This window comes from Miscanthus floridulus, chromosome 11, assembly GCF_019320115.1.
Source record: "Miscanthus floridulus cultivar M001 chromosome 11, ASM1932011v1, whole genome shotgun sequence".
In the NCBI taxonomy this organism is placed as follows: domain Eukaryota; kingdom Viridiplantae; phylum Streptophyta; class Magnoliopsida; order Poales; family Poaceae; genus Miscanthus; species Miscanthus floridulus.
The window spans coordinates 49,248,788-49,263,047 of NC_089590.1; the positions used below are offsets into that span (position 1 = coordinate 49,248,788).

Sequence of the window (14,260 nt, forward strand, 5' to 3'; positions counted from 1 at the left end):
TAGCCTGGGCAAGCATCTCCAAGGCACAGGCTGACTCGCACCGAGCAGCCAGCATCTCCACCATCATCTCCGCATGGGTCATCGGAGGTGGTGGTGGCGGAGGAGGAGGAGCCAGAAGTGGGGCCTCATGGCTATCCCCATTGGTGTTGCCATTGTCCTCACCGCGACCGTTATCACCCTGGTCTGCCCCAGCACTGGTACTCCCCAGACCAGGCCTCAAGTTCATCTATAAACAGATAAGGACTAACCATTAGGGACAACCCTCTAGATTAGGAACAAGAGACTTAGAGAAATGATAAGGCTTTTATTAAAGCATTCTTTTAGGTTATCATATCAATTCGCTAATCCAAATTATACGTGTGGGGGAAGTTTAGTTTAAGCAAGATTCTTTTTTCATGATACATGCATCGGCCTACCCGTTCACTCAAGCCAGAACATAGCGGCATTCGCAAAAATTTTCGGCACATCGCAAACTCACTTTCCACTTACTAAACGATTCTTATGCAGTGTAATTTGTGTATCTACAGAAAATTAATTAGATAAAACGAGTGTCGCTATCCTAGATAGACCATATTACTAGGGCTTATACTTATTTACATAATTTTATCGCATCCTACTTTTTACAAAATTTTTGTTGGTCAAATTTTAGGTTTTGAAAAGAGTTATGAAACTCGTAACTCATTATTGGCTCTGGTAACACGTTTTCAGAGGCGCTCGTCTTCCACTAAACACTAAGCACCTCGAAAATTAGCTACATCGGACGGTTCCGTTGAACACACCCTAAGGGAGAACTCGAACAATCCATGTTTTTCACCTAGGATCCAATAATGAGAACGAGTTTACAATACTTAGTCCATTTCATACAACAAGAGTTCTTGAAAATACATTATTACAATACCAAATTCAGAGTGCGGAATAGAAATAACATCTAACAATAAGAGACAAGGATTCGTCTGTGCCGACCAGAAGAATCCTCCACACAACAGCCACTCCTCAAGCTGCACCTGCAACAGGGGTAAATAAACCCTGAGTACACAATGTACTCACAAGACTTACCCGACTAGTGAGAATAATTTCCCAACTCCAAAGGATATGATAAGCTTTAAGGTTTGTTGGGTTTTCTTTTTGCAAAAAGCATTACTAGTAGTGAATCCTTATGTATGTATTTTATTAGCAGTCATGATTAGTTCATTAGCTAACTATTCTATGTAAGCACCTGTTCCACTTTCAAGCAAGAGTTGAGCAATCATATCCATTCATTCTCTTTCATCTTCCAGTTTTTACTACAGTGCTAGATCATAGACAAGGCGTACTGTATCACACGATGATTCACGAACCAATGTATCCTAGCTGGGTACCCCGAAACACACGTCTCGCTTGTACCCCGGGCACAAGCAAGACCAACCCACCACTCTCCTATCAAGGGGTCTAGGTCCCCATCTAAACTTAGACTCCAAGCCCCCACTCCTGAGTCTTGGACTCAGTGTGGTGCTTAGACCTCCACCATCCCCGTCTCCAATCAGTCGGTCCGAAAAGAGTCAAAACCCATGATAAGAGAGCAACGAGCCTTCCCGCTCCCATAAGCAAGTATGTGCTCAGAATAATAAGTCTATGACCTGACTAGAATCCACAGCAACGGACGGTCCTTAACCGACACGGATAGAGAAAACAGTGTAACCAAGCTATGTCCCATTGGTCGCGGGACACAACCTATTACACCCACCAATACCCGTATCATATCCCTACCCGGTCTCCATTTTCTTTCACCATTTTTTCTTGAGAGTAATAATAATAATCACCTATTGTGAGTAACGGCAGGTTACTCACGCTACCAATAGCCCAAGCATAGCAGCTACTCGACCTATGCTAGTAGGACTCATAGGTAGGTTATCTATGCATTTAGTTTCAATATAAATCCTATAACGTAAATGCACATCACATATATATATCTAGTGATCATTCAAAATAAGGGTTATACACCGAGGCTTGCCTTGGGCATGCGGATTGTCAGGTGAGTCAGTCAGTGACGGCTCCAGGACCTCCTCCTGCACAAGGACCTCCTCCTCGTACTTCTCGATCACCTCTTCGTACTCCTGCTCTCCGGCAGTCACGAACTCCACCAACTCATTCTCTATATGCATGCAATGATGATGCAACACTTAGTATTTTAGCAACAGCAACTCTTAAAATAAGCATACGCATACTAAGCTACTAAGCTAGCTCTAATGACTAAGATACTAAGCTAATCATTGTCCCTACCAAATAGATTCTAAGCTCACCCTATAACTGCTTAATTTTTATAAACCATTATCACGCCCTAATTCATTTAGCCTTAATGGGTATTTAGCTACCATATTAAGTAGTCTATTCTAGAGCTATGAAAATTACAGCAAGCATCTAATAATGCCATGAAGCTACTACAAAAATTTCAGAGTCAAAGCTATCACTAATCTACCATAAAAATTCCTACAATAATTAACTTAATAATATTAAGCACTCTCAGATGATTTAATAGCTCCTGGTATCAACAAGCACATATATGAACTAAATACATTAACAGATAGAGCATAATTTTAGGAACCTAACAAAATTGGTTGCACAATTTTTAGATACCTACATGATTTTATATGATTTACCAAAGATCAGCTCAAAAATTATATTAGAAAACTATTTTTAATTCCTCATGAAAAAGAAAAACGCATTCTCTCGAGCGGCCCACACGCGCGGCCCACACGACGCAGCGCGTGGTGGCCCGCGGTGCGGCCCACGCGGAGATGGCCCGCGACGAGAAAAACCCCGTGCTCTGACGTTTTTGCAAAATAGACCTCGCACTTCTCCCAAATTACAAATAAGTACTAACACTATTTTTCCCTCTCTCATAACTTCTCACTTAACCCCCTGGCCTTTTCCTAATTCACCCGTGCACACCCTCGATGACTCAGTGCACGGCGGCGCGGCGAGCGGCGACACTGAGCGCTTACGCTGGCCACCTAGGACTTGCATGGGCCCACCTAACGGGTCGATCACCTTCTCCGACCTGAGCGGCTACGCTAAGCGGCGGTGCAGGGTGGCACGACTGGCTGGGGAAAGCTGCAGCGACGCGTGGCCATCCGCAATGGCGGCACCACTGCTCCGGTAAGCTGGGGCAGCTACAGGCCTAATTGATTAACGCGCAAGCATCAGGAGGCTACCATGGACCAACCCGAGGTGACGGTTGGGGCGGAGGATGATGGAGGAAGGCTGGCCACGTGCGGTCATGCCGTGCGACGGCACACCGCGGTGGCACGGTCGCGTCAGCGATGAAGGGGAGGCAGTAGCGGTTCGACTAAGGCGCGCAAGGTGGAGAGGGAGTCAAGGCGATGCTAGTGGTGTAGGTGAATTGGCTCGAGGGGGACGACGGGAGAGCTGCCCACACCCGTGGCTGGACACGGCCTTATCGGCGCGGCGGCGGGGAAACTCCAAGATTGGAGCTCGACCGGGCGCCATTCAAGGCGGGATGAGGACGGGTAGCTAGGCAGCTGTGTGACGGAGCCAACAACGCAACGAATCGACTTGAGGTGATCCCTCCCTGGCGAATTTAATGGAGCGGCTCGACGGCGGCAGCAGAGAGAGAGAGACGGGGCGCGGCAGGTGGGCTCGGGTCGTCCTCGCTTTGGCGGGACGTGGTCGACCGGACCTAAGGCGACGTCTGTGCACCCGCTACACAACAATGCGGCCAAACCACGTGTGCGTGCGCGGAGGCAGGTGGGGGCGCAGCATGCGCGGCCGCTGCACCATTAAGGCGAGGCGACGGCGCGGGGCAGTCAGGACAGCCCACGTGCGTGCTAGGACAAGGGGAGCGGCAGCGCAGCACAGCGTCACAGTGGCGTCGGTAGCGACAACACGAGGCAGGGCAGCAGTGCGGACGCGACGGAGAGGTGATGGGGCTTCATGGCCGTCGGACTTAAAAATGGGCTAGGATTGGTATGCAGACCCATCGATGGTGACGTTTTGTGGGTAGGGTAGTGAGGCAATGAGAGCCGCTGACTATGGGCGACGGTGGACATCCCGATGGGAATAGTCAGGGCGAATGCGACGGCGATGGATATCCTGATGGGAATAGTTAGGGCGAATGTGACGGTAGCGGGACTGGGACAATGGCGAGCACCTCAGCAACAGGGACACCACCGGAGCTAAAGGAGGGCATTAGGGGGGACTGAGAGAAGACGAACAACAGTCTAGAGGAGGAAGAAACATTAGGGAACATTTGATCAAGATACAACGGCTGATGTTCATCGCCTAAAAATACTCAAAGAAACAGATGCCTCTACTGTAGCTACTCCCCTAAATTTAAGAGCAGTTAAAAAAATATTTAGGGCTCCTTTGGTTAGGGGAAATCATTCCCCACCGAACGGTTTCTTTATAAATTTGTATAGCGCCGAAACCGAACAGCCCGCCGAAAGAACCGAATGGAGCCCTAGGGGGCGTTTGGTTCCCTTCTCTAGGGAGCCTGCATTGTATATGAGAGCTAGGCTCAAGGGCTACGGTGGTGCACCTATCCTTGGTTGGCTGCATATATAGAGCCTGACTCACCAGAGATCCTGTCTTATAAAATAAAAATAGATAAACTAAGTAATTTTGTAATATTTGACTTATGTAACTACACTCTAATAGTCCTAATTTTACTTCTAATATCTTAATCTACTTTAAAATACACTAATACCACTTAATATACATTAATCACATGTTAATTGCATCATTAAAAAATCTACGCTTCACCGTGCGAGCCTTGCTTATCAGAAACGTAAATATGAGCCAGGCTCTGGCTGCCTTTTGCATCTAGAGAGCCAGATTCAGACTCCCGTGCATGTAACCAAATACGCTGAAGTTACATCTTCAGAGCCTGGTTCATCTATATACTGGCAACCAAACGCCCCCTTACTCTCCGATTCATCAATCCACTGCCAAACGCTGCGGCGGGTTCTCACGCCTCGTCCGTACATCCCCCATCTCCCTAAATACTACACGCACCAAAACTATTGCAACTCACGCGCCCAACCACCCATTTCTCCGAGCATCAATCATCATACATCGTTTATGTCATCAAAAGGTCTTGAGGCTATAACAAAAAGCTAGAAGGTGTTACCCCAAGTCTCCACCGAAACTTTGTGAATCTTCCGTCCACTTTGCATCTGCGACCAGCATTTTCGCTGCAACGAATAGTAGCTCCATCTACCACAGGTCAAGAAAGAACGAAAGTTATGCTCACGGGCTCACGGCTCCCAGCTACAGAAAACTGCATTCCGCAGAGAGACATGATGATGGAGTCAAGTTTTTTTTAGCAGGTGATTGCTTAGTCCCAAAGGTTCAGTGGGATGGGAAGAGCTCACCGGTGATTCCTCTTGCGACCAGTGAACATGTCAACACACCCTTGTTAACCGCCGAAGACTTTGCTTGCCAGAAATGTTTGACGATGTCCCACAATGCTAAGGTTTCAACTTTCCCTGGACATAGATGAACAGTAGGGTTAGGCATGAGAATCCTTTAGGTTAGGCATCTTGTACCAAAGCTATATTAGAGGTTGCAACAAAAGCCCACGGCTCTAGCAAATGTTTGCTCGACTGTTCGGCAACAACATGGCCAATTTATTAACCAAGTCAGAATATCGGGGGCATGCAGCTTGGCACATAGAAAAATTCCAGAACTGGTGTGCCAGTAGTGGTTGGGTTTACAGAAAGAGAATAATTTGCCACTTATTTTTTCGCAACATCTCAATAATAGTCCGCCACCAATCACCAGTGAAGGACGAGAATATTGGAAAATCAAGGATTTTTCTAAGCCTCAGAAAGGAAGCCTTTACAGACCACCAGAAAACACCAGTGGCAGAATAGGGCCAATCCTTTTCAACACAAATGGTATTCACATCAAGAATAGGTGGTGCACTTTTTTCTTGCTAAGTGCCTCAGAAATCAAGGATCCTAAGATTCAGCACATCCAGCCAGCATCATTGATTGCATGAAAGGGACCGTCAAGAGATGTCGGTCTTTAGAACAAAGAAAAGAAAAAGAAAAAGGATATGATGTGCAAACAACAATGAGCTAAAATTTTGCTCTAAACACACTAAACTAAGTAGTGGAATGGCAAAAAAAAAAAAAAAAAAAGGTCTAGGTTCAGTAAAATTTCAGAATTCAAATTGCTTGCACACTTAAAGTTCATAATAGTTGCACTCAAAGGTGCAGATCAAAAAGAGACAAACTCTCATGAAATGCACAAAATACAGGAATACAATGGGCACCTAACCATATGACATGCTAACAAGATGCCAAGCCTTCATTTCGCTGTTGGTAAAGCTATTCTTCACCTGTTTCATTTGGCACCTTGTATTTTTCCTTGAATAGGTTAATAGCTTGATCAAACACGCTTTGCCAAATTGGATAGGCTAGCAAAATCAGGTGGCCTGTTCTCAATACCTTTCCTCCAATGTCGTCTTTTATTTCAGCTCACCACACAATATATAACTGCTTCCATGCTAATCAACATGGTTGCTGCATATGTAATGCTTTATATTGCCAATTATGATGACATATGTTCAATTGCTGAACAGAACATTTTTATGGATTCATGCGCAATATGAAAGCTTATTAGTTGAACAGAAAAAAAGAAGTTATTGATCACCTAGGTTACAAACAATAGTAGCATGTAGAGAGAATGTGTGCAGAGCCAAGACACCATAGGTACCTTTCCGTAAGTATGGATTACACAAGGCTAACTTCATTAAGATAAAAGTATATGTAATATAAGAAACAGTGCCAGTGACAAATTCTCTATGTTCTGCTAAAATTATTATCATCTAAAAATGCCATGTGCTCCACATCTTAGACATTACAAGCAGCTTGAGATGAAAAGAATAAAAAATGGTTACAACCTCAACGAAATCAGTTAGAATGTGCATAAGAAGCACTCACAGAAGAGAGATACAAATGAGCAAGGAGAAACTTCTGAGCAAGGCCACCAGACAGATGCTGCTTTGTGAAAGTTAGACAAAACTATATTAAACCAGAACAGTTTTTCTGCAATTACTTTATGCAGGGCTTTTGTCCAACTTGCAAGAAAAGGTTCTTGCAGTGACTTTCCATTGTAGACTCTTGAACCACACCAACCTACTGAACTCTCCTCGTTGCTTCTTGGCTTGGGAGACTGTCTTGTTTGAAACAATCATCCATTGCTCCAATATAAGTACTCGCCTGCTGGCCACAGAACTTGGTAGAGGCAAGGTAGACAAACAGAAACAGGGGTTCAGATACAAGTAATCTCTCTCTCTCCAATTTGTGACCAGCATCAAGCAAAATGGACAAGAGCATTCCTGTAGTTAGCAAGATTTTTTGCTCAGGCACTCCAACAATGCTGATGATAAGGAGGAGACCTATTGTAGTGAATGGTGGCGGTTTTGTTGTTACTGACCTCAGTCATAACATTGTATTCGTCGTAGATGGTTGTGGAATACTTGGATCCAAGGGAGAGCTCATGGTCAAAGATGGTGAAGGAGAACCAATATTATTCATCTCTAAAAAGGTAACGGATCATAACTGCAAAATAGTAACCCTTGGACAAAGGTGCATGATTTCTTGATTTTCCATGATTCTGCGTGTTTCACTTGAACAAAAGTTAATTGATAGGTCCATAACTGTAGCTCTATTAAGTTGATATAATTCCTATGAGCTTTTTACATTATTTCACACTTTGCTTGGACAGGGTAGCTCTTAAATTTTGTGGAGATGTCGGAATTCCTCTCTGTTTCAGCTCCCATTTATGATAATGAGACTACCTCTTAGAGAACAAAATAACAAGGATGCAGAATTTTTTCTTGAGAAATGGCAGAAAGATTACTTGTGAAAAACACATATGACATATTTGCCCTACAATATCTTCATTTCCTCTGGTTTTTTTTTTATGCTCACCATATTAATACTCTACACCGCAGGGAGGAATTGTCCAGGCGCTAAGCACAAGGAACAAATGGAATGGATACTCCATGGATTACCAAGGAAAAAACAAGTTGGTTTTTAGCCTAACTGATCCAAAATCATGCACAGCACAAGGTGCTCCGATTAGAATTCATATTGAACCCAAGAGGAATTGCAAAAATTGGGATTTCGAAATTGGTGGATCTTTTGCAGATAGAGACTGTACAATAGTTGATTGCACCAGAAAAATAGTAGCCCAGGTATGCAGCGCCTTTATAATCCCCTAAACCTCTGCTTTTGTAGTACATTCTCTTTTGCAGATTCCTTTTGTTGTCACTAATTAAAGGCATACACAAGCCGATCCAGGTCATGATTAACACAGAAAATAATAAAGTCTATTTCTGCATGTCTATAGGCATGGTGCATTTTTTGGCTAAGAAAATGTATAACCGTCTCTAGAGATAGTGCTACCCTGTTATGTACATGTGTACGCAAGTAGCCAAGTACTTAAATGAAAGTGTAGAAGTTTACAAGCAGCATTACATTCATGCCACCAGCATTTCAGTGTCAGAGGGATTTGATCTAAGACATAGTATCTGTTCTGCAGATGGGTATGAAAGAGCTGATAGGAGGCAAAGACTTCTACCATGTGGAAGTGCAGTCAGGATATGACCAAGCTTTCATCATTGGGGTGATGGCAATTCTTGACAACATACATGGAGAATCCACCAGATGCTGATAGAATGAATTAGCGAATTTGCTCTTGTTTATAAGAGTAGAAAAATGTTCAATAGCACTGATCTTGCAACCTACTTTCATCTTCAAGAAATAGACACATGCTGGCACCATCATAATGACTGTATGACCCACATGGAATAACATTCAGAGGCCAGCTGATGATATGAGCCTAACTTTCGCTGCCACTTAATTATCTTTTTAATAAACAGAGAGATGTGACTAACTGACTAAATGTACAGCAGCATAGAGCATCCCTATTCCAATGTTACATAGTACCTGGTACTTAATATAATTCAATACACAAGAATTGCAATTTTCATGAATTGTGAATAAAGTAACTAAATGTGTACATTGTACCACAGTCACCAGAAATCTGGATCGACTGGGCCATGGCCATCGATTGTGGGTGTCTAAAAAGTCCAATGAAGTGATCTCTCTTAAGCAGCGAAAACAGAGAAAGGATGGGAAATGTCTTGACTTAGTAATTGAAATTATGAAGAATGTTACTGCCTTAAATTGGACTTCATTTGAACAACTTAAAATTAATTTTAATTCTGAGACCAACTTAAATTCTCCCAAAAAGATAAAAAGTGTGATTTTGGAGGCCTAGTAGACAAGCAAATGTGCAACTTTCATGAAGAAATAGAAGTCCTTCCTTGACTTAGTGATTCCAGTTCCTAGGACAGTCCGCTAAGCTCCTCAACAGACTGTAGATTATGTTTGGAAAACTAGAAACTGAATACTCAGCACCTTAAAGGCAGGTTTAAAATTGCAATGGAAAAACTGTATAGTCAAGCTTATGTAGACATAAGCTAGCAAAAACTGTATAGTCAGGCTTGTGTAGACATGAAGAATGCACAACAATATGCATACTGCTACTGTATACCCTTTCCTACAAAGAATTCTATATGGGGATGAACAGTACAATACACAGAGAAGAAAGAATACAAATGAAGTACCTCTGCTAGAGAGTAAATTACTTCCATCCAATTCTTCAAGCATCGAGTCTTCTAAAGAAAGAATACAACTGAAGTACCACTGCTAGAGAGTAAATCTACTTCCATCCAATTCTTCAAACAATGGGTTCTCATCTGCTATTTCAATCTTATCCAGTTAACAATCTCCCAAATGTAGCTGCCCTTGAATCTTGGCAAAAGGCCAAAGCGACTGAAAGAGCATATGCTTGGATATGATCTTTAGAGGAGCGTGTCCAGCATTTATGTGTGCAAGTTTTGTAGCACCACTGCAGCAGGGCAGCACTATGGACACTTGTTTGACTCCTCTTTATGGGACTCAGCAAATCACTTCACTGAATGCGCAGTGCACCAAATAGCTTACCTTTATCATTCTTACACAGCATCAACTTGGTTTGACTACTTTTTGATAGTTAGGTAGCCTTGGGGCAACCAATGTCTCAATATTCACGCCTGAGTTTCTCTAGATGAATGTCCTACAAAAAAAAAAAGTTAAGATAGAAGCACAATGCCTTCCAATATTCAGTAGTGTTTTATTACATAAAACTGGAGTGGGAATGAGGGATTTACATGATGAAGTATGTTAACAAACTAAGGACTTATGCCAGTTAGGTCTTTAACTTAGAAATGATCACATCATGACCAGTGTAGTAAAATCTTGCCCACAATTTGTGCATATCCAATCAGGCTATTAGACCCAGCATTTCTCTCAGACTAAACATGTTATTGTTACTATATTTGTGATGTACCAAAATGTAGGGAGGGCATTAAGCATGCTGTCAAGCTATTAAATCTAACCAGAGCATTGATTAGGTAATTTTGAGTTAGAATGGAGATGGAGATAGAGATAGTTCAAAAAAATGTACAATCTAGTATAGGTGCCACGCAGGAGGCAACTGATAAAAATAGAAGAAAACTCACCATGCCTCGTTGTTCTCATCTAGAGAAGTCCCAGTTCTATGCAGCAATAAGCACCTGAGACAGCTCAGGCGCTCTTCCCTACATTCTTTATTTTAGCACAATTCAACTATACAGCAACTGAAATATCTAGTCTTTGGCTCTGGTGAGAAGAAACTTTCTGACTAGCTGAAGCATGACCTGAAGCAATAAGCATTATTTGATCTACCTCATTAGGCATCCCAGCCTTCAAAACACAACTAATAAAAGAATTAACTGTAATATTGTCAGGGCGACACCCAGTTTCCACCATTTTGTGGAAAAGGGTGATTGCCTCTGCTATCCTACCCTTCATACAGTGCCCAATTATTAGAATAGTATATGTATACTTGTCAGGATGACACCCTTTCTCTTCCATGTCTGTTACAATCAAGTTTGCTTCATCCACCTTTCCTCCCTTGCACAGTATATCAATGACCGGGTTATATATAAATGTCTGTGGAGCAATGTCTGCTCGCGTATTCAATTCCCTTAGAAAACCAAGAGCTTCGGCTGATCTGTTCTGCTTACAAAGTGAGTGTATTATGATGGAGAAGGTGTATACATTTGGTTGAATATGATGCTGACCCATCTCCTTCCAAATCCTCATGGCATCATCAAGCTGTCCACACCGACAATATCCATCAATCAAAGAACTAAATGTCACAATGTCGGGAGGGCAGCGACGGAGAATCAGCTGCCGATACATTCTCACTGCAGATTCCATGTCCGAAGCCTTTCCATATCCATTAATAAGCACATTGCATGTGACCGTGTTGGGCTTTGTTCCAGATTCAAGCATGTCATTATATACTGACAACGCATCCTTCATCCTGCCAGCCTTACAATAACCTGATATTACCGAGGTGTATGTCACAACATTGGGCATGCAAACACCATCCCTCTGGAGTCTCCTCAATACCTCATGGCCCCTGTTCACCTGCTTCGCCCTGCATAGCCCATCAACAAGAATATTGTGTGTGATGGTATCCGGAGAACACCCAAACTCAGTCATCCTTTCAACTAACTCAAGTGCCTTCTGGAAATTCCCCACTCGACACACCCCCTTAATGACAACATTAAAATTCCTGGCATCGGGAGAATACAGCCCATCCTGAATCCAGCTCTCAAACAAAGCAACAGCATCCTGCGCACGGCCACGGGCAATTAACGAGTTCAAGAGGTTGTTATATGCATACGGCTCAATGCGACAACCAAACCGGGAGCCCTTCGTGAGCAAAGTCGCCGCAGCATCAAGAAGGCCAGCATTGGTGCAGGAGCCGGCCACGAACGAGAAGAACCCTGCTTCGGGTAAGTACCCCGCCTGATCCGTCATTTGGTCGAACAGCTTTAGTGCGTCCCTGAGACGACCGGAACGGCAGAGTGACGCGATAACGTGGCTGTAGGACTGCTCAGAAGGAGGTACAGAGAGCGGCGGGGAGTGCAGGGCGGAGAAGATGCGGAGGGCAGAGCCGGCGCACTGCGCGAGCCGGACTGCGGCCGCGGCAGCAAGCGGGGAGGGCGCGAGGCCGCGGAAGGCCGGGAGGCAGTGCGGACGAAGGAGGGCCGCTGACGCGAGCGCCTTGGCGATCCAGAGCTCGGCGGCGTGCGGCGCTGCCGGGGCCGGGTGTTGCGGCGGCGGGTGGGCCTCGGGGCTGAAGGCGTAGTGGAGGAGGCGGAGTAGGGGGTGGTGAGGAGGTAGGCGGAGGCGGAGGAGGAGGAGCGTATCGTGGCGGAGGAACATCGGGGAATGCGTAGGAAGGGGTGTCGGAGCGTGCGCGCGGAGGAGGGTGCGGCGGCGGCGGCCGCGGTCATGGACTCAGGATGCGGGGAGGCAGCATGGACGTCACAGTGATGCGCATCGGAGGACGGAGGGAGATGGACTGGAAGCGCAGGGTTTTCTCATACGGAGGTTTTTCTTACGAAAACGACAAGTTCAATTTCAGGAAACACGAAATCCTATATTTTGAAACATCACATCGGATACAATACATCTCAGGAAGGGATTTAATATAGAGTCCAAATTTATATAAAAACTTATTATACCCGCAAATATGACGAGAAAAGTGATCATATGAATTGACTTAAGTTTATCAATAATGAATCTTAACCATTTGCCAAAGGCAAAAGGGTTATATGTGCATAGAAATCAGCTCCTCTAAACTGGTTCATTTTACTTAGCGGTACGCGTAACGATGTCGAACCTAGCTTTGATAAATCTTTTGCTAAACCTTGTTGAGATTCTAAACCCATTATCACACTAAGTTCATTTGATCTTTCCAAACCTATCTAAAAAGCTAGCCCTTAATAAACCAACATCGAGTTGAACCCTAGTCAACTAGATGAGTAATAGGCCTAAGTAACTCATATCTTCTTATGTTACAAACAATGAAATATGAGAAATGATTAACATACTTTTGAGTAGATGGTCTCTCTTTTAAGTCTTACCTAGCCATCTCTAACTACCCAAAATGCCTTTTGTATACCTTGGTGTATCAACTAATCTATTATCAATTTCCAATGACCCTCTACTATTAAACTAGATCAGTGCCCTCTTCTTGGTTTAGGCCAACTTAGTAGTCCTTGCAGAGGAACAAGATCATCTTCAGACCTTGTCTGGCCTATGGGAGCGCCTTGAAACATTGAGTCTTTGATCGCTTTTTATGGTCTTGTTGCTCTATTTCTATGCTGCTTATGGCCTTTCCTCACAAAAAAAGATGGTTCCATAGTGGGGTGGCACCAACTAAGCTTCACCATTGCTCTCCATTCGATGTCTGGATATATCCAGAGTTGTGAGACAAGTGTAGCACTATGGTCGTAAACGATATTAGCGGGGATGGAAGTTTGGGAGGCTAGCAAGTTGGATTGAGTCATTTCTTTATTCGCTATGAGTAGATTGGATTCAATTTTTCCCTCGCTCTCTCGCCTTGATGATTCGATGCTCTCCAAAACTTGAATCTGACTCAAGATGTTGCCGCATAGAATCATAGTTTATAGTTCTCATTGGAGATAGCTCTAGATAGCTCAATATAGAAAAAGTCATTGAGCTTCTTATTTAGAAAACCATTTTACTAGTTATATTAGATAAAAATATTGAGCAAGTTCGTTTGCATAAAGCTAACCGTTGGAGTGTTTACTGCTGCCATCTTAATAAAACACAAAACATCATAGTAATAGTGGAATTCAAGAACAACAGTGCTGGGAAAAGACCAACCGAAGGTTCATTAAATTTATCTTCAGATTTAAGCTTAAAATTTCCTGGACGAGCAGCTATTTCAAGGCAACATATCAGGTGCAAACTAACCAATCTGTGCAAACTTAGAAATTATCAATCAGGACCACTAGATGCTGATCCAACGAATGAGGTGGGAGGTGGGATTTTTTTGCACTTAAGCCTCCTACCCGCCAGCCTTTTTTTCTCTTAAGTTCTCTCACCACATCCATTGGATCAGCATCTAATGGTGCTAATTGGTAGTTTCTAAGTTTATACAGGTTGGTTGGTTTACACATGATATGTTGCCCTATTTCAAACGTTTAAACAGTGATAACTTTATCAGTTTCTTATAAATTAGGGCCTGTTTGGTAGAGCTCCACCAAGAAAAAAGATGAATCTGGATCAGTGATTCACCTGGATCCATCGTGGAGCAGCTCCACCATGGATCTAGGATT

At 43.6% G+C, this 14,260-nt stretch overlaps 2 protein-coding genes across 7 annotated transcripts; one reads left to right on the forward strand and one right to left on the reverse strand.

Moving 5' to 3' along the window:
* Positions 1-904: 904 nt before the first annotated feature.
* Positions 905-12,431, reverse strand: LOC136490629 (pentatricopeptide repeat-containing protein At2g06000-like). Of its 6 annotated transcripts, none has more exons than XM_066486840.1 (5): positions 10,577-12,431; positions 9,641-10,131; positions 5,370-5,483; positions 5,126-5,211; positions 905-1,004 (listed from the first exon to the last, which is right to left on the reverse strand). In XM_066486840.1, the coding sequence occupies exon 1, from the start codon at positions 12,333-12,335 to the stop codon at positions 10,683-10,685; it is 1,653 nt and encodes a 550-aa protein (XP_066342937.1). In that variant the 5' UTR covers positions 12,336-12,431; the 3' UTR covers positions 905-1,004; positions 5,126-5,211; positions 5,370-5,483; positions 9,641-10,131; positions 10,577-10,682. The 6 variants fall into 6 exon arrangements, with proteins under 6 accessions (XP_066342937.1, XP_066342938.1, XP_066342935.1 ...); XM_066486841.1 differs by having other exon boundaries at positions 5,126-5,275; XM_066486838.1 differs by lacking the exon at positions 905-1,004 and adding an exon at positions 2,005-2,131.
* Positions 7,304-9,647, forward strand: LOC136490631 (protein LURP-one-related 6-like). The gene is made up of 3 exons (XM_066486844.1): positions 7,304-7,551; positions 7,961-8,203; positions 8,551-9,647. Exons 1-3 carry the CDS (start codon positions 7,327-7,329, stop codon positions 8,680-8,682), a joined length of 600 nt encoding a protein of 199 aa, XP_066342941.1. The 5' UTR covers positions 7,304-7,326; the 3' UTR covers positions 8,683-9,647.
* Positions 12,432-14,260: the final 1,829 nt, after the last annotated feature.

Excerpts from the sequence above, each read along its gene's own strand:
- LOC136490629 (XM_066486840.1), bottom strand. The coding sequence starts at position 12,335 with ATGTTCCTCCGCCACGATACGCTCCTCCTCCTCCGCCTCCGCCTACCT.
- LOC136490631 (XM_066486844.1), top strand. The coding sequence starts at position 7,327 with ATGGACAAGAGCATTCCTGTAGTTAGCAAGATTTTTTGCTCAGGCACT. Across the intron at positions 7,552-7,960 it reads TATTATTCATCTCTAAAAAG|GGAGGAATTGTCCAGGCGCT; the intron begins GTAACGGATCAT and ends TCTACACCGCAG. Across the intron at positions 8,204-8,550 it reads CCAGAAAAATAGTAGCCCAG|ATGGGTATGAAAGAGCTGAT; the intron begins GTATGCAGCGCC and ends TCTGTTCTGCAG.